Below are 27,933 nucleotides of genomic sequence, written 5' to 3' on the forward strand. Positions count from 1 at the left end.
CTATTAACATTAAATATCCCTCATTTTATTTGTTTTCTATGTCTTGTATTGTGAGTCTCTGTATTGCACGATTTAACGGTCTCCTGAATAATGCTTCTACTAACATGATAATTATCTGTTTATTATTGTTCTGCATACTTGAGTAATTTTATTATTTCAATTTTATACTCTCTTTTTTAATAGGACTTGTTAACATCTGTCTGGGGACTCGAAATGAAAAATAAAAATAAGATAGATAACAATCAGTCGACAGCGATATTTATACGGTTGTGATTTTTAACTCTTCTTCATGAGCAGAAAGTCATAATCTTGACCTGTTACACCTCTTCACTGTGCGTATACAATACAAATATATAGATATACACTGAACCTTTATCATAATGCTACTGATAATTGATTACTGCCAGGGCTACTCTGGGCTAACATTGACTGAAATATGAACCCAGATTAAAAACAATCAAATGCAGCACAAGTGACTCATAAATGACACTTGAGTAAATGAACTGAGATACTTTCCATCACTGCTGATACCTTGTATTGATTATTATGAGATGATCAATACGACCAGTAGCTAAAGATTACTGATTAAATGGACAAATTATCAACAGCCTTTATTTTGCTTTATGCTCCATATTCTTACCCATTAGGAGCATCAAGGCTAAATAGCTTGATGTTATAATATAATATTATAATTTATAATAATATGAAGTTAGGTTGTACGTGACTAACTGGTTTGATATAATGAATTAAACACAGTAACCAGACCGCAGCTGGGATCTGTGGGTTTGTTGTTTTCATGGAGCAGAGACGACGCCCGACTGCTAGCTTTAGCATTTTAGCTTTTAGCCAGCAGCCGCCATTACCAGCCGACGTTAGCTAAGGCAGCTACCGCCGCCGCAGCAGGCCTGGCTGTTCCCGGGGCTCCCATTTAACCACCTCACGGTCATTTATCTGGTATTTCCACTAAACACCCATTCGCCACACTGCTCACAACGAGCGTCCCCCAGGTTTGTCTTTTAAAATCGGCTCGAATCGTGAAACCGACGAGCACCTTTACCGCAAGCTAACGTGCTAGCTAACCCAGCCCACATCCTGCTTCCCGAGGAAAACGTTTAGGGAAAACGTGAGTATCCATTAAAAGGTTTTTTTTTTTTTTTTACTCATTTAAAAACACATTATTAAAACACATTATTAACACTGGGTGGTGTAAACAACATGGTGGTTTTATTAATATAGGAGGTAAGTGGGTGGCTAGCTGCTCGAGCATCCATGCTGTTCCCCCCCTAACATTGACAGCGGAGTTCGGGGATGCAGGTGCAGATCCGTCTATCGCATGCTAACGCTCCCGGTGTGTCAGACCCGGGGATTTGAACCCGTGGGTGTGTGTCCGTGTGCGCGAACCTTTTTGATATTGTAAACACGGGTCAACATCCCGATGCCCCGGTCGTTGAGGATGGTGAGTTTCTCGGCCAGTTTCTGCTGGCTGGGCTGGATCACTCCCCGAGACATCTTCTCGCTTTAATCTCCCCACAAGATCCGTCCAGGAAATCAAAATGTTTTTTTAAAAAAAGAAAGCAAAATGGAAGATTATTCGCCGGGGGGTCCCCCACGGGTTGAGACGGAGGAAGAAGCTCGGTGCGGTGGGTTAGATCTGGCCCATGTTCGGGTGGTCGGGGACAGCGGCTTCCTGTACTCCACCCCTCCGTGTCCCTGCCTCGGTTTTCGGTCTCAGGGATGAGGAGGTGTCCTGGGGCTGGATCGTGCTGCCTTCACGGCCCCCTCGGTAACGGCAGCACCTCACACCCACGTTCGGGAAAGTCAGCTGTCAGAGTTGGTCTGTTTTTTATCAACATGCAACAAATTCCAACAATCCAAGGAGGGATTCATAGACACACAGCAAAAAGCAAGGGCAACTAAGTGTATACGTCCAGTAAAGGCCCCAACAGGACTGATATTACTACTTCTATGACTGTACTAAGTAACAAATACTCATACACTACTTCAAGTAATGACTGTAATATTACTGCTGCTACTACTTCTATTATCTTGGAACCTCATCATCAATATTGGTGATGGATCGTGATCGGGATGGTGGATAGATAGATAGATAGATAGATAGATAGATAAATAGATAAATAGATAGACAGATAGATAGATAGATAGATAGATAGGTAGTAGATAGATAGATAGGCAGATGTACTTTATTGATCCCATTATTGTGTTACAGTTGCATGTCAAGGGTATTGCACATAGAGCAAAGAACAAAAGAGGACTAAAGAGACAAGCGTGGACAATTGCAGTAGTTGTTTGAAAGGTAAAGTTAGGAACATGACTAAAATAAATCCATATGAATGTAAGATGTGCAGTAAATTGTGATCCTGGTCATGGATCGTGATCGTGGCAATGGATCGTGATGGTGATGGTGGATCCTGATCATGGATCGTGACCATGGTGATGGATCGTGATGGCGGATCGTCTGCTAGATAAATCTGGGTTCATAGTGAACTCCATACTTTCCTATTTCTCTCCTGGGTCCCTGAACGCATCGTGTCGTTGACGCAGCTTCCGACTCAGCTGATCGTTTGTGTTCAGTCTGTTTTCAGCTTCCATCGCTGCAGCGGAATCTGTGTCTCGCTGGTTTATCTCGTGTTCTCTGGATCTCCAGCTGCTGTGTGTTAACATTTACACCTCAAGCTCCGGTGGTGGAAGGATTTCCTGGATTTACTTTGATTGCAAACCGTTTAAATCAGATCAGGTGGGTGCACGAAGCAGGAGCATGTCAGAGATGTTACTCAGAATCAGCCACGATCAGAGGTGGAGGACGAACTCAGACATTCTCCTGAAGTGGAAGTAGCACCACAGGGTAGAAATACTCATTTACAAGTGAAAATCATGCAGACATGTCACTCAAGTGGAGGCACAAATGTATTAGAATAAAAAAACATATATATACTTGAAGTACCAAAGATAAAAGTACTCGTTGTGCAGAATGAACCATGCAAATGTATGTGATATGTAATTAGTGGATTGTAATTACTGATGCATTGATGACTACATAATTTTAATATCGCAGCTGGTAAAGGTGGAGCTCATTTCATTGTTGTGTATAGTATTTGGTATTGTGTGAATACCCCCTATACTCAGCATTATAATGTATTAGTTGTTATATTTTGTGTAATAATGTGGATCTGCAAAGTAACTAAAGTAATCAGATAAATGCACTGCTATAAATAAAGTACAATACTAACATCTGAAATGTGAAAAAGAAGCAGAAACTAGTAATTCAAGAAATACCTCATGTTTTGGGGGGGCTTTAGCTGTTTTATATACTGTATTACACAAATTATACATAAGTGTGTAGTTCGTATAAATGACTGAAAGATGTAAAAGTTAATTAAGTGGTTGATAATTATAATCTGTGAATATAAACACATCATGTCAGTTTTCTGTGGACTCCTGTCTATTCTAGCTGTAAACCCTGGTGTGATGCATTCACTGGGTCAGGAGATCCACGGCTTCGCCAAGAACCGTCTGAGGAAACAGTGCACGCGTGTTACCACGGTGACGGGTAGGAAGCTGCTGGAGACGAGGAGCGACGGTGGCGAGGGAGAGGTGGAGCGGGTGGAGGAGCTGGAGGAGGGAAGTGGATTTGGATTTGTAGAAGATAAAAGTCTGGACCTTCAAGTTGGTGTCGTTAGATCCTTCCTGCTGCTGGGTAATATAACTACTATTACTACCACCACTACTACTTTTACCACAACCCAACTAGTACTACTACCAGTGCTAGTCTACTATTGTTTTTAACCTAAGTTCTGTGGAATGTATACCCTGCTCTACACATACGATACTTTTACCATCATATTTTCTTATTGTCACTCATCATTACCATGATTATTATTAATATTACTGATATTACTTCTTATATGACTGCACATACTACTACTGCACTACTTCAAATAAAGGTCAGACCAGTGCTATTACTAGTGAGGCTACTACATCAAAACTTGCACCACTATCTCCTGTTAGTAAGATACTACTACAAGTATTCATATTAATTATATATATGATGATAGAATAGTTATTTCCTGCTCTTTACTACTAACACCACTGTCTTTAAAACATATACCACCATTATAACCTCCACCGCAGCTGCTCCAACAACCACTGTGACAGCTGCCTCTAGTAAATGGTAAATTGACCGTATTCATATGGAGCCTTTCTAGTCTTAACGGCCATTGAAGTGCGTTATATTAAATGTCACGTTCACTCATTCATACAGCTCGTTCATTCTATTCACACACCAACAGCTCAGCGATTAGAGGCAGGTTGAGGTAGTCCACAAAGGCACGAGGTAACAGTTGTTCTAATAATAAATAAATAAACTCCTAATAACAAATAAATCAATGTCATTAATTCTGAATTGGTCTCAGGGAGCGCGGTGCCCTGCGGCTGGAGGACGCGGGTTGACACCCTCACATGTCAGCATGTATCCGTCCTGCTGACGTGTCCTTGGGCCTGACATTGAATCCTCCTCCCAGCGCTGGGGTGCTGTTCGCTCCTGTAGCTAACGCTGCGCTCTGACCTCTCGGCTGGAGAGAGTCCAAAGCAGAATTTCTCAGCAGGGATCAATGAAATATTACATCTGTTAGATTACATAGAGGTGACTTTTTTTCACACGGGGCTTCAGCGCTGCTGTAATCGCATGAAACTGCTGCTGATTTCCCAAAATACACGTTAATTATCCTCTGTAGCAGCTCCAGAGAATAAATTAAGGGTCTTGCACCACATCCATGTTGACATCAACTTGTTTTGACACTCAGCTGTACTTCTGATCGGCTTCTGGAGTATTGGGGAAATTGCCTCCTGTCATTGTGGTTTTCTCACAGTCTGCCATTCAAAAATGAAAAACACACATTTTATATTTTTTCCACAGTAATTTAAAGCACTGACTCGACTTGACAAGGAAGCTGCCTCTTGTCTGATGCTCTTGTCACATTTGTCACATCATGAATATATATAAATACACACTTTGTTCATCCTCAGCTGTTTTTAGCAATACACTGTGATCTCAGTGTCTGATGGATTTACAGTCATATTCCTCCAATCGTTGGTAAATTCCAATTGTATTTATTATTTTGACACACACATAAATGTAATATATATATAAGATATATATATATACAGTATATACTGGACAGTGGACCAAACTAAAACAAATCAAAGTTCATGTTAAATACATTTTCCTCAAAGATGGTTTCTGTCATTTTATTTATTTCGTATCACACTGGTGTTTGAAAGTGTTCAAGTTTGGTTTTAATTATTTATTTGATGATGTAAAAACAAGGTAAACAGTCATGATTGACAGGTGAGACAGACACCTGATTGGCTCTGTGTGTGTCTGTGATACCACAGTTCCAAACCACGGCACTTCTGCACATACTCTGGTTCAAAATGACCATAATACCAGTGCAAGATGAAATCACCTGTAATAATATGTATAATATTTCCTCTCTATCTGAGTTAGTTGACGACTTTAACAGCACTCCTATGTCTGTGGGGTAAATAGGGAGCAACAGCCAGGAGTCAGTTTCCAGTCTGTATGCCAAGCTAAGCTAACCTGCTGCTACTTGTCAAACTTTTACCACAAGTGTTTCTGTTTTATAGATGGCTATTAAAGAAAACAACAAGCATAGGATTTTATTTAACACCGTAACTTGTTTTCAAAGTTTTAAACCTTGAAACAGACACACTGTCGATAGAATACATCTCCTTCACTTGATTCACTTCACAACCTAAAAATGACCCAATGTGGAGATAGATGCTTCTCAGTGGAAAGCAGCCGTTTCAACCCACAGGAAAAATCAATCCACAAACTGAGAAACTACTTAATTAATGTCTCACTTTATTTTCAATCTCTTGGGGCAAAGTCGGCCACTTGAAGACATTAACAACCGCCAGCAAATGGAGCCAAACGTCAAGCAAATATATTGTTTTATTTCTAAATATAGAATTAAAATAATTGTCAACCTTTGCTATAAGAAGAAAAAGATGATGGGATATGCCGTCTCTGGTTTAGCAGACTGAACATGCTCCCATGTCATATTTGTGTTTGAAAAATGTTTTTTAAAATCCTGGCATCCTGCATCATTTCACAGACGTGTCAGTTTGAATCTTTCCTTTCGACACTGATGAGGCTCATGTGCCGGCGCTGGCTTGTTTCCAGAGATGCTCCATCCTTTCGGATTTAGATTTAAGCCTCAACCCCATGAATTTGGCATTATGTGGAAGTGGCTTGGCGAATGCAAAGAGTGCATACATGAGCGACTTTAAAGGCTGTGAGCTGCTGCAGAGAATCATATTCTGTTTCCATTCCTCTCTTATTATTTTCCAGCCCTTGTCATTAAGCACCACTATGAAGACGTATCTGATGAATTGAAAGAGACGGTCGTCCGGTTTGAATTGTTGTATGGTCCTTCTGATTGTATTTCCTCTATTAGTCTCAGAGCTGCTTCCTTTGCTGCATAAGTCATTGAAACTCCTGCTGCTATAAAGACTGTTGTCACTTTGATTTGATTCCCGTTCCTGTTCTTTCTGTTGGTTTCCGCTGACTGACTTGAGACTGACTGTACAGAGAAGGTTCTCTGATATATTGTGGCTTTTGCTTCATGCTACTTAACTTTAAAACACTGAATTGACAGTTTATGGGATTAGATTGCTCTCTTCATACGCTGATTTTATCAGGAATAAGGCTGCAACTAAGCAGTTTTTCAATATCATTCATCTGTTAATTAATTTTTACAATTAAGGGATTTGTTGTTCAGTTTAAAAAATGTGTGAAAAAGTAAATTAAATACCTGCCACATTTTTCCATTGCTCTGTTGATCTGAAAACCAATGATATTCACTTTAAATTCTACCAAAACACAAAGAAACGCTGCAAATCGTCACATTAAAAAGGCTGGAATAATGTAAATGTTTTGGTAAAAATGATTTATTTAAAAGATTAAGATTAAACGGACAACTCCCTGAATTACTCATAATGATTTTTGTAACTGTTGGTTTAGTTTCTCAAAGTATGTTTTTTACACTGTCTTTTCAGGCTCTCAGGATGCAGCCCACGACTCGGACACCCTGCAGAGATGTAAGGTCAGTGCAGAGGGATCAATAGAGCGGGCCTGCCCCTGCCTTGTTGTGATGATATGTGTGGTGACATGAGATTAGAGGCAGCCGCGTACGTGTGCCTTTCTCGTGTGTCGGCAGCAACCAGCCAGTAGCCGGAGGAGCTTCGTGACTCATGCAGTGACAGTGTAGCTCAGTAGAGGGAGTAAATGATTACAGTAAGTCTCAGCGCTGCTCCTCCACATCAGAGAAATGTGACGACTCCTCTCTGCAGTGGCTGCTCCCAGGCACCAGTATATTGCTGCCAGTGCAGTCTCACCATGATGAATTGGAGAGATTACAAATACCTTCACTTTCTGGGATGAAACCTTGACTGGCTAATAACCAAACCAGCCATAAATTACCAGGTAGCATTTAAAGCCCAGGAGATTTGATAGCAGGCCCCGGAGGATGCTTTATGAAAACCTGCTCTCACTGGTAAAACGTTTAATAAACATTTAATGGTGTCGGAATGAAAAGGCCGTAACAGTAAAAGTGTAGTTTGTGAGGAAATCAAATCTGTAATCTGGAGAGTCAGTACACAATGAAGACATTTACATGCACGTCCATTCACTCCCTGTTTGCATGATTCTTATATTATCCATTATCCATGTCCGTGCAAGATTGTCTTTTGCTCTTCCACATGTTAAACACACTTCCCGCACATTTCTGCATCGACTGACTTACCTCAATGTTTGAGGATAAGTTTGGTTTCCGGCTGCATGAACGATCTGCAACTCTGCTCGATTTAGCTTCTCCATCGAATCTTTAGAAATGGATGAGAAGAGCAAGAAAGAAAATGAGGATCATCTGCATTGCGGAAGTCCAGACATTTGTTTTTGTTTCAGAGAGAGAGAGGACCGAAGTTATTTTGTTGTATTCACTATTTCTATCAGGGTGTTATTTATATATATATATATATATATATATATATATATATAACTATATGTTAACACTAACTTACTTTTGATCAATGAACAATCTCCCTGTCAAACTATTAAAGTAAAATATATATACCAGGTTTTTCTGATTGTAACCAGAATACCAGTGTCCACGTAAACACACTCTGAAATGTGTTCTATACCATCCTGTGTTCTTATCAAAGAGAAACTGCCGTTATTCTCATTTTTATTGTTAACGATACATTTGCTTGACATTTGGCTCGATTTGCTGGTTGTTGTTAATGACTTAAAGTGGCCGACTTTGCCCCAAGAGATTGAAAATAATGTGAGACTATTAATTAGGTAGTTTTTCAAGTGCACGGATTGATCCTATTAGCCGGGCATTGTAGTTTTGAGAAAATATGACCTGAGTACATTATGCATTTGTTGGGGTCTATTTTCAGTAGCAAATTAATAAGTTTGCTCTCTTCCAGCAGCAGGGACGCGTCTGTGGGATCAACACATAATAAACTGTGATGTGTGTTCATGGTAATGAAGGTACATGTTGCACAGTGCGGTTGCATGGGTTTGGTTTCTGGAGGATAAAGGTTAGATGAAGCTTTATCAGACTCTGGATACACACACACACAATAATTGTTAGTAGAGTTGGATCAGTTTATTGCTGGTTCGGGCATTTTCCTGGGATTTGTCGACAATAAGAAAAACCTCTAACACCAGACTCATCCTGAAACTGAAAAGAATCAATGTTGGATGTTATGAACGGTCGAAAGGCAGGAGACATCAGAACGATTCAGAGATGCAGAGGAGGAGAGAATCCAGCCCTCTGAGGTAAGCTAAATTTAAGTGAGAGTAGACAGGTACTGCAAAATGAATTGGAGCCATCTGTCTTCTCCCCCGCCCCCCCCTCTCCCTCCTTTTCTCCCTCTCGCTCTCCTTCTTTCTCGCTCTCCGTCTTCGTGCCCTCGTTCCCTCAGCCAAGTTCAGGCCGTGTCATGTCATCGCTGTGGCCGACGGTCGAATATGTCTCACTGTCCTGCCAAAGCAAAAACAAGCCAATGCTCGAGGGTCATTTTCTCCCATTGTCTCTGTGTCCATCAGGTGTCTCATGTGCTCAACGTGGCCTACGGAGTAATCAACCTGTTCCCAGATCAGCTGGTGTACAAGACGCTCCAGATCCTGGACCTCCCAGAAACTGACATCACTTCTTATCTGGAAGAATGCAGCTCCTTCATCGACCAGGCTCGAGAACAGGTACACACACGACCTGCGTCACACATTGACCGTTGACAGAGGTGGACGAATACAAGTAGAGTCTTGGATTTCAAAGCTTCCTTAAAACTTCTGAGAGAAAAGTTATTTTATTCAGTTTTGGAACAAGGTGGACACCGTTACCAAAAACTATAGTAATGCACATTCCTTGTTTGCTGTCAGTGTCAGATGAATTTGAATTTCTTTCCACAGCAATGAAAATTCAGAAAATTCAACAAGCAGCCAGTGCCTCCATATCACATTCAGGAAATGCGCTGCCCCCGCGTCCACTTAATATCAATTCAAGTAGCATGACATGATTCGATCATATCGGCCAAACCTAAGTTTAAATATTACTGCATCTGAGAGCTGCATCCAACAGAGTCAAACTAAATATAATACCAGACTGGTTGGGATAAAACTAAAATAGCTTGAATTCTACTCAAATGACTTTGTGTTTTTTAAGTAATTATACAACCAAGCAGACAAAAATAACACGTGGAGTTCCCCAAGGCTCCGTTCTGGGGCCTCCTCTGTTCATCACTCTCCCACTAGCTCAGGTTATGGAAAACAACATAATTATGCAGATGACATACAAGTTTACATGACCAAGCTTTGAGCAAGTACAACAACAACGCTGGCATTTTTCTTCACTTAAACAAAGATAAAGGTTAAAAGCCAAATTTCTAAGAGACAAGGAAGACAAATTTAAAGTCATTTCTCTGAGACCTGAAACAGTCACATTAAGACAATCACAAAATGTCAACTCAAGAACTTATTAAAGGACTTTAAAGGTCTCAGCAGGATTTGGAAAAGGCTTTACCGCTGTAATGCTGTGTTTACAGGTCTTTAAAAAAGACCTGATTCAGAATTCTGCTGCTCGAGTCCTCGCTGAGATCAAGTGAGTGGATCACGTCGGTCCAGTTCTCAGATCTTCCCACTGGCTTTCTGTCCATCAAAGAATTGATTTCATAATCCTGCTGTTGGTTTGGAAAGCACTGGATGGTTTAGGGCCAAAACACGTTTCTGATCTGCTGGTGAAAATATAGAGAAGCAGTTTTTTATGCTCCACATATCTTGAAGAAACTGCCAGAGAACTGCAGGTCGGGGGAAGACTTCTCTGTTTGCTACTTCTTTATTTCTTACACTGCACTATAACTTCTACTCTTTATTACCTCAGCAGCTCAGGTTATGTTCTTATCCCTGTCGTTTGTATTTTGTTTGGTTGGTTTGTTTGGAAGCAAGATGGACGGATGTGCTATGGGTCAGGGAAGAACCATAGCATTGTCACTGATTTCCCAAGAAATAATGAATGGATCTTAATTTTAAAAAATCTGGCATATTTAGGGAACTGATTTCTATAAGTGTGTGAAATTGTGTGCGGCTTGATACTGTGTTTAGCGGAGGAGTGCGTTTCGAGTGCCATTCTAATTTCTATTCAACTGATTTTAATATAATTTCAAAGGCTTCATGTATTTTTGTATCATATGTATTTATATAGGCTATATGTATAAATCTTATGTCACTTTTACATTTCTGTTTTGATGCTTTTTATGTTTTATGTAAAGCATTTTAAATTAGAGGTAGAGTTACACATCTACAAACTGAATAAGAAGCTACTCCCAGTTCCTAAATTAGATTTTCTTCTTGCTGGACAAGGACAAAGTTCACCATGGAAACTACAAATTGTTGTTATCACATATCAGATTTTTGCACAGACAAACAAACAAGATTCAGAGTATTATCTAATGAGCACTAGAGGTTCTTGTAAATGGACTTTGTCAGATTTGGAGAAAGAAACAGGCTGTTCTTCGATCTTTATGCTAAACCAAGCCGACTGGCTGTTGCTTCATATTTACTGTACAGACATGAGACGAGTCAGTCTTCAGGCAAGAAAGGAAAAATAAACATATTTCTCAAAATGTAAAAATACTCCTTCAAGTCAGGAATCATCAGTATTATCATCAAAGTGTGTCGAAGGCCCTTAAAGTAAAAGCAGCCGTCAGTCTTGTGTGTTTGTGTCGTATGTAATTGGATTAATATACATCAGAGGTTCTCACAGTGGTAGGTGGGGCTCCACGGGGGTCTCAACACAGTTCAGGGGAGGCTCAGTGAAAATACATTACTTATTACATTAGTTATCAGAAGGAAATCTTCTGGAAAAGCTTAAACGTGTCTGATATGGATAAAGAGATTTCACAGTTTTTCTCCCATTCCCGGAGTCAGAGACTAATAAGAGCTTCAGGACAAACCCTCTTATGTTTGTTGTGGTCTCGAGTTGTGTCCAACAGCAACATGAGGCTCAATTGTTGAGTATCTGTGGGATCAAATAAAATAGTCATGATCCTAAAGGCAGCCATGGATTGAGCAAGAGGAGGTCAGGGGGTCTGAGGGGAGGCTCGCAGACACAGACTTCAAAACCCCCTGATATACATAATTCTGATACATTCTCAGTTTCCTTTAAAAGCTGAATTTTAAATCAACACTAGACAACTTTTTAAACTTAAAATAGCAGTTTGATTAAAATGAGTTTCGTTCCGTATTGGCTACACTGCCCCCAAAGGTGGTACTGCTCTGTTTCGTTATGTCCGTATGCTTTTAGAAGACGAACATGAAATGGTTTTATCTATTTCCTTAGAAGTATCTCACGTCGAGGATAAACAAGCCATAAGAAGTCATGAAAAACCAGCGTTTATCTCCAATATTCAGCCGAAAAACTTTAAAACTATGGATAATTCGAAACAGAGTTTGGCGGATTTGTTACAGCGGCTGCTCTTCTGGTTCTGGAAGCCGGGGATCATGGGTAATATCCACCTCTTAGCTGTGTTTTTCAGTTATTGGACATGGAGCCCAACAACATTAATCACCACCCTACAGAGGGCGCTGTTGCTCAGTAAAAGTGACACAGTGTTGCTTTAATGCTTTAATTTGTTGAAGTAGAGATGAGTTTTACTACTACTGGGAAAATTTCCTTTTGAACTATTGTGAATAGAGTGAATAGAGTGGTATGCAATTGACATATCTGAGAGAAGTTTGATCTAAATTCTACTTCTGTAAATGCATTTTATCATTTTCCACCACTGACAGATGCTGACACACAAACACGAACATCCACAGTCGACTTTCATTGTTTCACCAGGTAAAAAAAAGAGTGTCAAATCTATTTAAGCCTTTCTGGCTCTACTTTCTCCCCGGAGGCTCACGCAGCCTGAAAATGCCGTCTTTTATATCTGCCGGCTAATTTAACATGTCAGTGTGCACACGCAGCTCTCCCGCCTCCGCACTGTACGGCAGCTACACACATCCAACAGTCGGTTTATCAGGAACCCGGCACAAAGACGAGGCGGGTGGTCGCAATACCTATTAAAAGACCACGCTGGGGTCAGTTAATGTTGAAAGACGAAATGTTTTCTGCTCGCATTTAGTTTTCCCCTCACATGCTGCATGTAAAGGGATTATTTCCTGGTAGAGACGTGCATTTCCTCCCCTCTGTGTGTGTGTGTGTCTGTGTGTGTGTCTGTGTGTGTGTGTGTGTCTGTGTCTGTGTCTGTGTGTGTGCGTGTGTCAGGAGATTGACCGTAAGCAGAACGTAATGTGATGTGAGCGCTGATATGAAAACACTCAGCTCGAGCGCAATGAAATAACAGCAAAACAAGAAACTCTGACAAAACCAAATTACGTCTCCATGTTTGCGGTGATGGATTATCTGGCTCAGGCAATTTTCGGTCTGTAGAAGTTTTGTGTTTATGTTTCTTTCAGAGGAAAAAGAAAACAAGAGCTGATCTGTAACTGTACTGACTGCAGGCCCCGGCAGAAATATTACAACCTTTCTGATTGATAGAAACCTATAAAGGACTGATATTGTTCTCCGTGTGTTCTATACGTGCTTCACTTGATTGTACCTTCCCCCGAGGAGCCGTCTGATTGGATTACAGCACAAATAACGGCGATAACGTGTCAATTTACAGCAAGCGGAGTGCTGCATGTGTGCGTTCAGCCAATTCAAATCCTCTGCCCCTCAATGGGTATTGATTGACGTGTGAAATCAAAATGTGCTGTACATTTTCTGTTCTGCTCCACTTCAGCCCGAGCAGAGACTTCATCCAGCGACGGGAGGCGAACGTGTTTTCATACGGGCGGCGAACGTGTCGATACGCCGAGCTTCAGAGCCGAGGGCCTGCACGCATTGTCTAAAGATGTGGCTGGAATTTTAAAAGTTTATTTTCAGCCAGACACTCGAGGCGGTAAAATAATTACATCAGCATTAATATTAATCATATCACAAATTTGTTGCCGCACACACACACACACAGATTTCATGCTCTGACTAATGCTGCTTTCAGAGATGGTGACAAGTCAGAAATTGCAGATTTTCACAAGTTGTGAAAGAATAACAGTTCAAGCTGTGAAGCCACATCAGCATGAACACTACACTCCCTCATTAGAACGTGACAAGTGGCCATGTGGAGGATTTAACGCTCAGATTCCAGCAGCATGAATCCCAGATGTGAATATCTTGAAATCTCTGCAGATAACATGCTTTAAAAATGTTTGCAGTTGAGGTGAATCGCTCTTTTAATCTGCTGCTAAACAGCTGAACCTGTCAGTTTGTCGTATAGCTGCATTAATAGCTTGAACTTTCTGAACCATGTTATTAGTTTTGCAAAAATTGCGTTGTGAACATGATTTTGGGTTCAGATAAATTCATGTTTCTTCTCCGTTTCTTCTCCTGAACGTGACCACTTGTTCATCTGGGGGGTTGTAAAAAAAAGAAAAAGACCAGGATTTCCAACATGTTCTTCTTCGGTGCTGCGTTCACGACTGTAATTATGAGCAGCCAAGTGGAAAAAGGTTCACGTCAGCCTCTGACTTGTAATTCCAGATAGCAGATATTGTGAATTTCTGACATTGACAGTGTCTCCCACTGGGTGAAGGGACCTGCAGACGTTTATACACGCTGTCGGCAGAATGGCTGAAAATGCACCAATTCTGGTAGTTAAATCAAAATCAAATATTATCAACAAAACAATCGAACTTCTCTGTTTCCTGTGTTACGCTCCTCTCCTCTCTCCACAGGGGGGGGCTGTGCTGGTCCACTGTAACGCCGGCGTGTCCCGCTCCTCCTCCGTTGTGATTGGCTACCTGATGTTGCGGGAGGGGCTCCTGTTCGATGATGCGTTCAGCCAGGTGAAGCTGGCGAGGCCCTCGACTCGTCCAAACCCCGGATTCTACCAGCAGCTGCAGAGCTACAAACCAGGGAGTGTGTAGCTGTTTGTCTCATGGAACATATTTTGTACTATTTTGAATTCTTATCAACGTTTTCAATTTTTATAATCGTTGTTCGAGATTTGTTTTCTGCATTTAAAGAATGTACATTGTCTTTTTTCTGTTGCCAAATGCCCAGTGTGTGTCTGTTCTCTGAAGTTAGCGTTATTTTCTCAGTTTTCTAATTAAAGGACGAACCAGTTTTCCTGAGCTTCAACTTCCTTTTCTTTCTCATCTATATAAAACAGCTACAGCATCAATTATAATGACCGACCCCGCTGCTGCATTGCCTGTATCAATTTCTCAACTTTGCAAAGGTAACTAACCTCGCTGCCTGGATATAATTAGTTCGTAATTAGCTTGTTAGATACTGAGGGAGAAGTTGGTTCACATTCTAATCAACAAACGCCGCGGGGACGAGCTCCTGACACCGAAAACCCACGGAACACAAAGGTGTCGTCGCCGTTCGAGTGGAGATAGTGTACGTGGGGCAGGTGTGTGTGTTTGTTGTTCAGCTGAGATCATTTACTGATAATTATTGTTAGTGATTCACGTCCAGGGAGTTGGCATTAACCCGTCACATCTACATAGAAGATGTTCTGGAGCTGTGTGCAATTTAAATACACAAAGAGAAGCTGGGAGTAATGTGCAATGCTACATTAAAATAAAATAAGCTCTAAGTTTACTGGCCCAATGTTCAAAATGACTATAATTTATCTTCAATTCTGAGTAATAACAGTGACTGAGTGACTTCTTCAGCAGCTGCTTTCAAGTGTTTGTCTCTAAAATGCCCGTTTTCACGTCTAACTGTTGAATGAAAGTGTAGGAACATCTGGAACAGCTGGATTTTAAACCAAGCTGTAGTGATACAGGGATCAACATTCTAGTCTAAACTGAAATATCTCAACTACATATGTGTGGGTTGGCTTGGTATTTGGTGCAGACACCCATGAACCCCATAGGATTAATCTGAGTTAATTGGGTCTGCAGCAGCAGCGGCGGTTGGGACTCATCATCGGTCACAACAACAGAGATTCAAGACGACAGCAGCAGCTCAGGGTTCTGTGCAGCAGTATAAACACAGGTATAGTCACTGACTACGCAGCTCATTCCTCCTTTTTGCTAAATAGCTGTATCTCCGTGCAGAAGGTGCCTTCCTCCCGACGTATTATCTCTTTAAACGTGATATTTGTGGTCTCTCTCGTCGCCTCCTGTGTGAATATGCAGCCTTGCAGTTTGCGTCAGCTGCAGGCGGCTGTCGCCCAGCGGAGGCGGAAGGAGGGAGGTTGGTTCAGAGCCAGACACTCGGAGGAGGAGGTAACTTCTGCCAAATTTGTTGCAATTCCTACTGGTCCTATAAAGGTCATAGATTATTTAACAGCCCTTTAAAGCCACGGACTGATTGCAAAGAGCACTCCTCTGTCACAGTTAGCATAAATATCAGGAGCCATTGGCTTTGTTTGTTCCCAATAAATGTGCACTCCTCTCCAATAAATACACAGCTCTGCCTCTTATAGTCTTCAGCTTTGAATAAGAGCGGAATAAAACAGTGAGGCGGTGTGTGACAGCACTTGAGTGTCGGGGAGTTTGGCCTTTTCTTTGGTGTTGTTCACTGGTGTATCACTGAAGAGAATGCGCTCTGAAGCCAACCGGGTTTCCCCTGACATTTTTGTGACATTTTGCCGTCTGGATGTGACGACCCACAGTACGGCACAAGCTGTCCCATCTGCAGGGTCTCCTGGGGTCCGGCCAGCATCTCGGTCTGCACAGGCCTGAATGTGAGAGCGATGTGAGAGCCAGGTTACACAGGGGAGGACCGACACTTTCCCCCTGAAGCAGTGCAGCGTCATCTGTCCTGTTGGGTCTCATCAGGTTTGATGAACGATGGAGAATTCCTGCTCCGCTTTATTATTTTCATCCACGAAAAAAACAGTCCCAGTCTCAAAATGGACATAATGATGTTATAAAACACATTGTGATCGGTCGACCTGCAGTTTCTTGACATTACGAGCTCACGCATGCATAAAGGCACAGCTGCGTGTAGCTACGCCATCTGCATATATAAAAGAGCACATCATCACGTGTGAGCGTCACATGGAGATCCTATGTAAATGGAAATCTGTGAATTAAATACATTTCATTAGGTGGAGTGTTTAGATTTAGTTCTGTCCGTCTGTCCGTCTGTCTGTCTGTCTTGGCAACTACAGTTTACAGTATTAAAGAATTAAAGGATAATGGCATTAACAAATGAAGGGAGACAGATGGGGCATGATGGGTCACTGGACGGTTTGATGAGCATAAAAGTGATGTCAGTCACCAGAGCTCAGATTTATCAAACAGCTAAAAGAGAAAATGAAAGACTAAAGTGAAAGATAGAATACAAAAATGTATTTAACCCTTTTGGTCACAGATTTAAAGAATAAAAGATATTTCCATTATTTCAGCTGCATTGTTATTATGGTCCCAAATTCTCTGATGATGGAGGTTATGTTTTCATTGCCGTTTGTAGCATGTTTACTCACAAAATGCTTTTTGATTCACCAAGAAACTCACGAACAAGACAGACACAAGAAAGAACCCGTTGGACAAACAGGTGGATTCAGGATCCCGGAGAAACGGTGTAAGAAAAGGCGGAGTTATGCACTTTCTGACCTTCCCACTAGTTTTACTTATATGCTACAAATACTGAATTTAAGATAATTCCACACGTTAAATGCTACTGAAGAAAATAAAGGGTTTTGCACAATTTACACAAACTCAATTGATATAAATTATGTATGTTTTTGCAGAACATACAGCTCATTAAAATGCATTTGAAATGTATATATATCTATATTTTTAAATGAATGAACAATGTGGTAAATGGTGTCTGACATTTCCTTCAGGGGGAAGATGCTGAATCTGTTCTGGATCTTTATGCAGGACCAGCTCTTCATGTTAATTCATCTGCACACATATGACACATGTACTAATATGACACATGTACTAAGCGTGACCAGAGCCACGTCAAAGAATCCTCCTCCACTCTTCACGCTGGAAAACATCTGCTCACCAATAAACTGCACTACATCATATTTTTCTTTGTCTTCTCAAATGTGCAGATGTTGAAAATGAATCGCAGCATTAGCATGAATCTATAATTAGTTTCCCTGTGGGTGCATATTATTAAATAAACCAAGCATTCGTTTAACACCGTATTATTATTACGACAGTGCTTATTTTAATGATTTCCTTCTTATCTCCTCAGCCCCTGAGCAGGAATCCTAATCCAGCTGCAAACCCACCTTATCTTTCTGTTGCATTGAAAAACGCAAACAAAATATAAATGTATCAGAGACAGAAAATGTTTGCATGATGGGATGCGAGAAAAATATCGATTTGCATATTCAAAAACCAGTGATTTGGAAACGATAAGAATCCAGGAGAGAAATAAAATATAGTTTCTGTGTTACATTAATGTGTGGATGGGGGGGTTTCAGGCTGATAGTGTTGGATAATGTGACCCCAAGTAGAAGGGAATTTATCAGATAAGCCTCTTACTGTGGACTTTATTTTCTCAGAGCTCACCGACAATATTTGGTCAATAAACCAGACAGATACTCCGGGGGGGTGGGGGGGTGGAAGGGTCTTGATAATTTCCTGTTGAGGAAAATCCTTCCACGAGCCGCCGCCGCCGCACATGAGGTGATTCAGACTCACTCAGTGAAACAAGAAAGGAATTGTTTGGTTTCTTATTGAATGAAAACATAAGTGGGACAGCAGAGAAATAAAGAGTCAGAGTCGCCGGGCGTCAGTCAGACATGCAGCGAGGCTTTCACATGGAGATTACCAAAATAATGTGTGTGTAGTCTCTGCCGGGACACCTTCTGTAAACCTCATCACCGCTGAATAATGCAGTGGAGACAACTCCAGCAAACCCCCGAGATGATAAACCTAAAGTTAATGGTTGTGTACTTTTAGAGAAAATTGCAAATATGCTGCGAGCTGCAGAGGAGCTGGTGCAGCGAAGCGTTGCAGCTTGTCCTTCTTGCAAAAGGTCGTTAGGTGCATTTGAACTAAACAAGGTCCAGCAGGGATGTGCGATCACCAGGAGGCACATGAATATTAAAAATGGCAAAAAATACAGATATAAAAAAACACACAACACTTTTTAATCTTGTTTCCTTATTATTTTTATTTTAAATTCTGCATAGAAATGATAACGTTTGAACCACAGAGGGACTCAAAGTGAGAATCTGTGCTGCAGCAGTGGAGCCGTTACAGCACATCACACATCATCTAATCTCACATTGTCTAATCCATAAGTAATCAGTCATTGCTGATATATTAATTCTTCTAAATCTTTCCCAGAGCCTTAAAAGATGATTTGCACCTCAAACCAAGGAGGTTGTGTTTTAATTGTCCATCAGAAGGATCACACAAAAACTACTGACGTGTTTTTCCATGAAGTTTTGTGGTTTGGTGGACGTGACCCGAGGAAGAAAACATTCAGATGTATTCACATGTACAAGCAGATCCAGGAATATTAACATGGTGAAACAGGGCATTAGCCTTTTTGTGGGACATCACGGAAATGTAAAGTCTGTGGTAAAAGGGGAAATACTGATGTTCAGTGCTGAGCTCATGTTCAAGAGTTCAGTACCGTGAATAGGGGCCATCTTTCAGTCCAGTGTTGTTATTAGGATCTTTACCGTTCTATGATCTGTGTTTCTATGTCTATTCTATGTCTGACTCGTCCTCTGCTTGCACCATAATCACCGGAGCGTGAACATACACACATTTGCCAAAGCATCTGTCGTCATTTTTAAATAATGAAAATCAAGATGCTGTGGTCTGAGCTGGAGACTCTTAATTATCTTGTTTTAGTTTAGAGCTTAAACGATTAAACTAAACCAGACTTTGCCCACAGAGGCTGTGATCATTACTCGTATGAATCATTTGGTACGAACTTTTTTGAAGGTGTGAGGATTTGCTTTGTTCTTTTACATTTCAGACCAGAAAACCTATAAATGAAAAGTTTAATTGACGTTTGCTGAAATGGAATCATGATCGTTCTGCTTGAAACAGGAAGCTCAGAATCAGGTGGCACTGCTAAGAGGAACATTTGATGCAGACGGAGGTAAAATGGAAGATAAACTAAAGGAATTCGTTGTAACTGCAGCTTTAATGTCTTGAGTAAATATTTGCAGCCTCTAATTGTGCGTTTGTGGAGAAATAAAGAGAAACTGGTCTCTGATACTCAGGTTTTATTTCTCCTCAAGACAGAGAAAACAAGATTAGAAACAGGATTAACTTTTTAACTCAGGTGGAATAACTCAGCCCGGCTACAGATTCCCTCACTAAACTAAACTGAATTACAAGATTTATTTTGTCTTCTGATGTCTCCACTTGGATGTTTTACATGTCTCTATTTCTCACCATCTAGATTTTTGTGTTTCTCTGTGTGAGTCAGCTCCGTCTCGTCTGCTCGCTCAGCGTCTTCCTGGCATGAAGCTCGGCTGCAGAATCTCCCGTAGAGAATCGATTGTTTTCGTATCTCTGACCTCCTCCACTGATCTTCCACTTTAAGGCCTCCACTGCTAAACTACTCCACAGTCTGCTCCCAGCCCTCCTCCATGCTCACCTTTGACCTGCTGTTTCCGGAACACGCAGCTTCTTAATGCAGCGCACGACTGTTGTGGACGTTTCATTTTTTTTAAATTTGGTTTCAAACGGTTAAGCTGCAGATAATTGGAGTAAACCGGGAATTTGTTTGTGACCTTTCTGACCTCCTGGTTGTAAAACTGTGATGTTGCCTCCTCGTCCGAAAAGTTAAATAATATTTTGACGGATGAAAAACTTCGGAGCCCCCGAAGGGTCACAACGAGAATTAGTTTGAAGATAACGTTTGCATTCTCTTGCAAAGGTTCCTCATTCCCATAATGCAACAGTATCATGTCATTATAGGTGCGTTGTCGTCTGTATCACCAGTGTCATGTCACTGACTTCTGACCAACTATGATCAAATATGTGTCTATTTTATGTTATATATAACTTATATGTTACATCCACACTCACTTCAATGATTTACAATGATGAATGGATTGTAACTTGGAAGCAGTAAAGCTGGATGTATGAAAATGTTATTGAATAAATGAAATAAACCAAAAGATGGATTCACTGTTTTCTAATGTGTGATCTGACTCTGCTGAGGTTAAAGACTTTTGCAGGTAGAAACTATTTGTTAAAGGGAAACGCCACAAACTGTGCGCACCTGAAAGTCTGCGCAGGTGAGTCCTCTCCTCTCCGCCTATGTGGAGACAACATCAAACCTTCTGTGGCTCTGTGGGGAGACGTGTGAAGTCTGATTAAATATTGGTTTGGTCTGAAGTCTCCAGATTTGATAAGGAAATAAAGTGTGGGGGTGTGGGGTGAGAGAAGTCCGACCTCTGCAGCTCGCTGCTCGTCTCGGCCTCGGGCCACAGGGTGGAGACTACATCAGCTGCTACTAGCATAACACACAGGAATCTAGCAGAATTACATTATGAGTAATGTTGGTGCCAGGATCTGACAAGGAAGAAGAATGTGTGGAATAAAAAAAAAGACAGCAAATGAGGTTCTGCTGCATCGATTACGATGGTTTTATTTTAAACTGTCCGTCCTGAGTGACGATGGTCCGGCCGTGCAGAGCTAAATCAGTGAGTGGCTCTTAAAGGTCATGTTATGTTAATTACAGGTCTGTGACGGGTCCTGCAGGAGAGTTGGACTCGATCTGCAACACTGATCCACATCCTGACCTCCTGCCTGGTTAAGTAAAGGGCACGCTGACCCCTGCAGTGATGTCCGGCTCTGTTTGTAAACCGATCTGATCAATGATCTTTGAGGTTTAGTTCAGGTTTAAGAACCTCAGGATTATCTGCAGACTTTCTCCATCTGGTCCCCCGATATAAAGTCCGTAGAAAGGCAGGAGAATCTCATGAGACAGACGCAAACATTTAATAATAAAGTAGAAAACGTGTCCGTGCAGAAAACCTCCTGCCGTGTTGTTCATGTGTGAAAAGCAACAAAGCAACAAAGGTCAGATCTGAAAATGGCTCAAATGTATTTCATTAAAGTGGAGAAAGGTCGTGGGTTGAGTTAAAAACAATTCTTGGTTAAGGTCATAGACTGAAAACAAAGATGGACGACTTAAAGTGAAGCCAAATCATCCGGATCGCCCCCTGGTGGCTCGTAGCAGTATCGGTCATAACAGCCACCTCCTCCATGTTTGTGGATGGGACATGGAACAGACTACAATTAATCTTTGATTCATTCTCATCCTCTCTTAATTCACACAATTCGGTATATTTTTGGGCTTTGTGCTTTTGTTAGAGAGTGCATGTGAAGAGAGACAGAAGCGTGGAGGAAGAGGAGAGGAGATGAAGAACAGGCAGTAAACGCTGCAGCCGGCTGGGAGTCGTACCAGAGACCTGCCTGGAGGAATGTTTACCCGAGTGGTTTGTGCTCCAACCCTTCGACCGACCCTCAGCTCATTGTTTGAGTTTGGTTTGTTCTCATCAGTTCTGCTCTCGGCTGCAGCTGTTTTCTAATAAAACGTCTGAACGCTACAGACAAAGTTGGTGAACACATACCGGAGCATTTAGCTGCTTTATCTCCAACAACGGGAGGTGAATAAAACAAAGTGCTGAATATTGGACTTTCATTCATCATCTGGGCAGAAACACGACTCCCAATGAATACTGATGTTGCTTGTGTGTGATGCGCAAATAAGCAACCGTCTCCCATGAAACCTTAAAAGTGGATCATATTGTCAGCGCTGTGTTTGCAGCTCGTCTCCGCTGTGACCAACCAAATCAATTCATACAGGTTGGAAGTCAAGACCAGGGTCATAATTCACACGCTGAGGCGTCCTCGTCAGCCATTCTCGGACATGAACTCCGGTAGATGTCCGTACGTTTGGGGTACGGACGTTCTCCGGAGTTTGTCTTGTAACCACACGCCCACTCGCTGGCACGGAAACGTCCGGTTAATCTAATGGACTCATGGGGACATTCTCCAGAGTTTTTAATCAAGAAGCAGGAACAACTCCTGTGAATGTCCACAGCAACTGACTCTGACATTTACGTTCTCACATGCAGCCGCTCCGGATAGATTCAGGAGATTATCCGGACATGTCTGCTCCTCTGGCTCTGTACCTAAACACGGTTGGCAGCTTTTTTCTTTGAATACATCACTGTGCCTTTGTTCATAGTTTGGCTATGAACACTTATGATTCTTTAAAGCTGGACACACATCAGATCTCAAATACATTTTCTTTTTTTAATGATCTAATTTGTCTAAAATCTTGATTAATTAAAGTTGACTTCTGAAATTGCTCTACTTGTTGTGTTTGTTGTCATAACTGTAATTTTAATAATATCTTTAATATATATTTACCTATTTATCAGTTTACCTGAGCCGAAGTATTCTGTGCAATTACCCTGAGCCCATATTTGTGTTTTTAATAATTTTTTTTCATTTCATTTGCAGTTAAAACCGTCATGACAGCAGGAGAATCAGGATTAAAAGTGACACATCCGAAGTGCCCTTGAGCTAAACACTGATTCCCCGGCAGCCTCATCATGTCATTCCACATAGGGATTAATACAGTGTCTAGTTCCCTGCATGTGATCCACCTCACACGACATAAAGGAGACGTCCTGTACCTCCTGCTGCTCCGCTCTCTCCTCACCTTCATTCCCTCTTTCTATGTTTCCTGCTTACCAGTAGGTGGAGCTTGTCTCCTTTGGCTTGAGAGAAAAAGAGAAGGAGGGAGAGAAGGAGATGATTAAAGAGAGAAGAAAGACAGCGAGAGCAGAGAGATGGAGGGAGGAGGAGGTGGAGGGACGGCGAGGGGAGGGATGGGGAGGGATGGGGATGGAGAGGGAGGGAGGAGAGAGCAAGCGTCAGCACTCCATGCGTTAAAAGGGCAGATGGTAACCGCGGGTAACTGAGGAGCAAACCACTCTGCTGGCCACAGAGCAAGAGATCAGCAGAGAGAGAGAGAGCGAGAGAGAGAGAGAGGGAGGAGAGAGGGAGGAGAGCGAACACATGCAGCGCAGCAGAGGAGAGGAGAGGAGCATCTGAGAGGAAGCTGCACGCCTGCAGACAGAGGGAGGAGAAGACTGAGTACTTCTTCTTCTTCTTCTTCTTCTTCTTCTTCTTCTTCTTCTTCTTCTCCTCAGCACTATCCAGGAGGCAGGGAGCAGAAAGAGACGGAGAGAGAGGACGAGGACAGGAGATGGGGAGATAGTGAGAGGAGGAGGAGGAGGAGGAGGAAAAAGTATCCCTCCCTTCCACTTAGAGAGAGAGAGAGACAAAGAAGGGAGAGAAAACAAAAGGGAATCTGCTGGAGAGACTGTGAAGTGAGGGAGAGGGAGGGACGCAGCGGACGGGAGATAGTTAGAGGAACCGCAAGACTGATCAATGAGCAGCTGAGATTTTTGAGAGGGGAGAGAGAGATTTAGACTCAGCAAAGAAAGCCAGGGAGGAGTGGGAGAGAGGGAGGGAGAGACTGATGAATGAAAGATGGGAGCAAAACATCTGGAGGGGAGAGGACTGAAAGAGGAAGATTTAAAGGGAGAAGGAGGAATCTGACACAGAAAAGAACGAGGAGAATAAAAAAAACACTTAGGGAGGATAAGAGTGGAAAGAAAGGAGGAGCAGGAGGGTTAAATATTCAAGAGGAGACAGAGACTGAGGGGAGATGAGAGGAGAGGAGAGGAGGCAGAGTCGAAAACTTAGAGAAGAGAAGGAATAAATCAGAGCAGCGAGGGGAACCTGCTATTTCTTCTTCCCTCTACTTTATAAAACAGAGGAGGAGGGGATGGAGTGACGGGGAGTTGAGGAGGACAGAAGAAGACGGAGGAGAGGAGGCAGTTTCAAAGACTTTCTCCTCAGCATCCAGATTTGAAAAAGAGACAAATAAGTTGATATTTTTAAACATATGAATTCAAACTTCATCCAATGGCGTGCTACTACATCGTGATCAGTTCCACCCACCTGCGTGACGGACAGCTGAGGAGCATCAAGGGGGTGTTCAGGGGACCAATCGGAGCCAACGGGCAGCGGAACACGGTAAGGCCTCGAGTCCGGTGCTCGCTCGGCTGCTGTTTCTGTTTCTGCAGCTGTGAGACGGAAAAGAAATGAAATTGAAGTGCTTTTATTTCGAAAAGTTGCCTGTGTGTGTTTTGGTTTTCTTGCACCAAAGTGGGTCCAGGAACTCGTTATGTCTAAATCAGCATCACTTAAACCACTGCCACTCACTTGATTGTCAGGTCCTTAATCATTGTGTTTGCCGAGTTAATTAATTGCCACTTCCATTAGGTTAATTGACTCGGTATTGGAGGCATAAAGATGCAGGGGGGGGGGGGCTGCACCTTCTCTTGCACTAAGAGCTCCTCTGGCTCCGTGTCCGTGCTCCAACAGGAACGGCTTCTTATTTTCTGCCTTTTAAAAATGCTCGATGTCGGGGGTCAGTGAAATGTCAGGAGGATTTTTTGACTTTTTAAATATGTCGCCGTGCATTTTGTCACAGTTTGAGCCGAAAGCACATGTTTTTATTTACATTAGATTGCATTTGAAGGAATTTTGCACTTGTCGTGAGGTGAAGATGATGTGATCTGGAAATCTGAAAGAAAATGAGTTCAGGGAAATAACCCTTCATGTCTTTAGTTCTGAATCTGTGCGTGTGAGAAGTTCCCAGTGGAGCAGACGCTTCTTTACTCGTGATTCGAACTGCAGCTAAACCTCGTACTTCATTTATTACATCACAAGTCATCTTATGTGATCTGTCCTTATTCTTAACATGAGCTAAAGTGCGTCTGTTGATTGTGAACCTGAAACCGGCTCTGGTATCGTTTTCTGCACATTTTAGAAGCTGCATTCGAGTTCCACCTGATTTTCTAAATCTTCACAAGATGCATTTTACACTTTTTGAAGTCAAATTAAAAACCTGACCTGGAAATCTGAGGGAAAATGAGACGACTTGTCTTGTCTGAGGAGATTCGAGTCGCTCAGACACCTCCACACTTTCCTCCTCGTGATTCCAACTCCAGCTAAAGCTCGTATTTCATTTATTACATGATATGTCATCATATATGATCTGTGCTTAACCCTGACTGAAGTGCGTCTGTGAACATGAAACCTGGATCCTCTGGCCTCACACACGTGTGCTGCTGCTCATAAGCGTAGCTCTGCATGTTTTCTGCACAGTTTAGAGTCTGCAATAGATTTTCTGAATTCTTCCAGGATCAAATCTGCACTTGTTGAAGTCAAATTAAAAATCTTGATGAAGTAAAGTTGGGAAATCTGAAGGAAAACGAGTTCAGGGTAATAAGTCTTCTTGTCTGATGGGATTGGAGTCGACCAGACGCTCCTTTACTCTCAAACTCCGCTCTAAAGCTCGTCCTTCATTCTCACTGAACGTTACAGGGAAACATAATTACAGCTCTTGTCGAGACGAACCAAAAATTCCTACAGGCTTCAAAGAGAGGCATCGCATGAGACATCAGGAGGTTGTGTGAGGGCAGCTGCAGAAGACTCATACGACATAAAACACTCACACAAGAAATAGAAACACAAACTTTAACCTCTTTCAAACATCTTTTGTTTCATAACGTGCATTCATCATTAGAGATCTACACTTTAGAAACACATTTAAAACAAGTGTCGTCTGACGAAGTGATCGTCTGCGTGATATATTCGTCTTGTGTGACCTCCTGCAGCACCACTGTCAGGTCATATTTCATCTCTGCTTATGTCAATACTTTTAATAACTGTCGTAAATCACGTATTAGGATGACACGTCATGGAGAAATGATGGCGCTGTAAGTCTTCAGGAGTGCTCGGCCCACAGTAAATCAACAGGGCGTCCCACTCGGCCTGAAATTAAATGGAAGGCACACGATGGAGTCGGCTGCAGCGCTGATCTGATCTGCACCGGCCTCTGTGGTTTGTATCAAACCAGCAACGAAGATGTTCAGTTGTAAAACCCTTAAATGCACGATGTTGTTACCGTCACGTGAACTCTGCCTCGTGCTGCTGGTGGAGAACAGAACAGAGAAACCTGCTCGTATCTCGGGTGCTTCAGAGCTGCAGGTGTCGACGGCTGTGAGATGAACATGTGTTGCACGTCACTGATGAGGGAGTGAACCTTAATGAAAGAGGCTTATCTTCATAGATGGCCTGTGTGTGTTTGTGGAGTTTGTTTTTCCTCCAGTTATAAAAACAAAACGCTGACGTCATGAGGCGAACTTTTTGTGAGATGTGTGATCAATAGCTTTTATGAATTCAGCTCCACAGCATCGTTTCTCAGTGTCCGACATAAAAACATCACAAATCACCGCTGCAGGAACAAAAAACAGTTTCCTGATCTGTCTCTGCTGCGACTGAGGTTTGGGATTAAAAGACGAGGATGAGACAAAAATTTGGGTTCAAGTTGACGCTTTGTGAGAGTTGTGGGACATTTTGTTGTCATGGTTACATGAAAATCAGACGACGAGAATGTCCTTACATCAGAAACCGCTTCCATGAGTATAGTATATTATTATATTTATTATTATCCATCATTTATTATGTGACATTTATACATTATATGTGATCTTTCCCGAGACTTGACCAAAGCATATTGTAAAACCTGAGTTCTCTGGTGGGACAGTCCTGTAATATCCACCTCCTGTTAATAAATGTAGCGCTGCATTTGATTTATAAAAATAAAATCGGATAGAATAAAGTTTTTCCTCTGATCATAATCCTGCAGTGATTACGTTGCCACCACAACGTCTCATTTTCTATTTCTACTGTTCTAAAAAAAGAAGAAGCTGTAGGTGTGGAGGCTCTGGAGTCGATTCACGTCTTTCTCCACAGAGTCATTAAAGTAACAAGTAAAGTCTTCCAAGTATAATTACTCTGGAGTAGATAGTAAAGTAATTAGTAATCGAGTACAGTTTGAGATACCTGACTCAGCCCTGTGAGTACATTACTCATCACAGCCGTACGATAGCAAACGGGAAGCGAGATATTTCACACGAGAGTCGTTGAAATAATCTTGTTGCTTTTCTCAGATTCTTGTTTTTTCTCCTCCAGCCTCTTTCCAACTCGTCTCTAACAAACTTTGCGGCCGATCCCACTTCCCCTCATTACAGAGCGACAGAGCACAGTCAGAAATAGACTCCCCCTCGCCAACACGTTAATTATTGTGCTTCATTAAAAAAAAGACGACAAACTAATGAAGCCATTATAACACCTTTAACAAGGCAGAGCCGTCAGAGCCGCTGAATGACACGTGAACTCAGAAGGAAACAGAAGGTAACGTGTCCGCTGTTAACACCTGAGCAGAAAAT

General features: G+C 41.9%; 3 protein-coding genes across 8 annotated transcripts in view; 2 read left to right on the forward strand and 1 right to left on the reverse strand.

The window, feature by feature from the left end:
* The window catches only part of nckap1 (NCK-associated protein 1), a 28,120-nt gene extending 26,369 nt beyond the window's left edge, over positions 1–1,751 (reverse strand). For all 4 annotated transcript variants that reach the window (XM_035171677.2, XM_035171676.2, XM_035171675.2 and 1 more), the window contains exon 1: positions 1,402–1,751. In XM_035171677.2, the coding sequence (XP_035027568.1) occupies positions 1,402–1,509 (108 nt within the window). In that variant the 5' untranslated portion in view covers positions 1,510–1,751. The remainder of the gene's footprint in view (positions 1–1,401) is intronic.
* LOC118118562 (dual specificity protein phosphatase 19) lies at positions 818–14,782 on the forward strand. 3 transcript variants are annotated; one of them, XM_035171680.2, is made up of 5 exons: positions 818–1,123; positions 3,470–3,715; positions 7,099–7,145; positions 9,158–9,310; positions 14,384–14,782. In XM_035171680.2, exons 2-5 carry the CDS (start codon positions 3,487–3,489, stop codon positions 14,573–14,575), a joined length of 621 nt encoding a protein of 206 aa, XP_035027571.2. In that variant the 5' UTR covers positions 818–1,123; positions 3,470–3,486; the 3' UTR covers positions 14,576–14,782. The 3 variants fall into 3 exon arrangements, with proteins under 3 accessions (XP_035027571.2, XP_047198430.1, XP_035027569.2); XM_047342474.1 differs by lacking the exons at positions 818–1,123; positions 14,384–14,782 and adding exons at positions 2,268–2,755; positions 14,223–14,350; XM_035171678.2 differs by lacking the exon at positions 818–1,123 and adding an exon at positions 2,415–2,755.
* An 8,866-nt stretch (positions 14,783–23,648) lies between these two features.
* The window catches only part of LOC118118601, a 52,512-nt gene continuing 48,227 nt past the window's right edge, over positions 23,649–27,933 (forward strand). Inside the window, exon 1 of the mRNA XM_035171739.2 lies at positions 23,649–24,667. Within this exon, the coding sequence (XP_035027630.2) occupies positions 24,557–24,667 (111 nt within the window). The 5' untranslated portion in view covers positions 23,649–24,556. The remainder of the gene's footprint in view (positions 24,668–27,933) is intronic.

Source organism: Hippoglossus stenolepis, chromosome 12, assembly GCF_022539355.2.
Source record: "Hippoglossus stenolepis isolate QCI-W04-F060 chromosome 12, HSTE1.2, whole genome shotgun sequence".
Classification (NCBI taxonomy): domain Eukaryota; kingdom Metazoa; phylum Chordata; class Actinopteri; order Pleuronectiformes; family Pleuronectidae; genus Hippoglossus; species Hippoglossus stenolepis.

Bases quoted from the DNA above. Each gene is read 5' to 3' on its own strand.
- LOC118118562 (XM_035171680.2), top strand. From the start codon at position 3,487: ATGCATTCACTGGGTCAGGAGATCCACGGCTTCGCCAAGAACCGTCTG. The intron at 3,716-7,098 runs GTAATATAACTA...CTGTCTTTTCAG, and splicing joins TAGATCCTTCCTGCTGCTGG to GCTCTCAGGATGCAGCCCAC. The intron at 7,146-9,157 runs GTCAGTGCAGAG...TGTGTCCATCAG, and splicing joins ACACCCTGCAGAGATGTAAG to GTGTCTCATGTGCTCAACGT.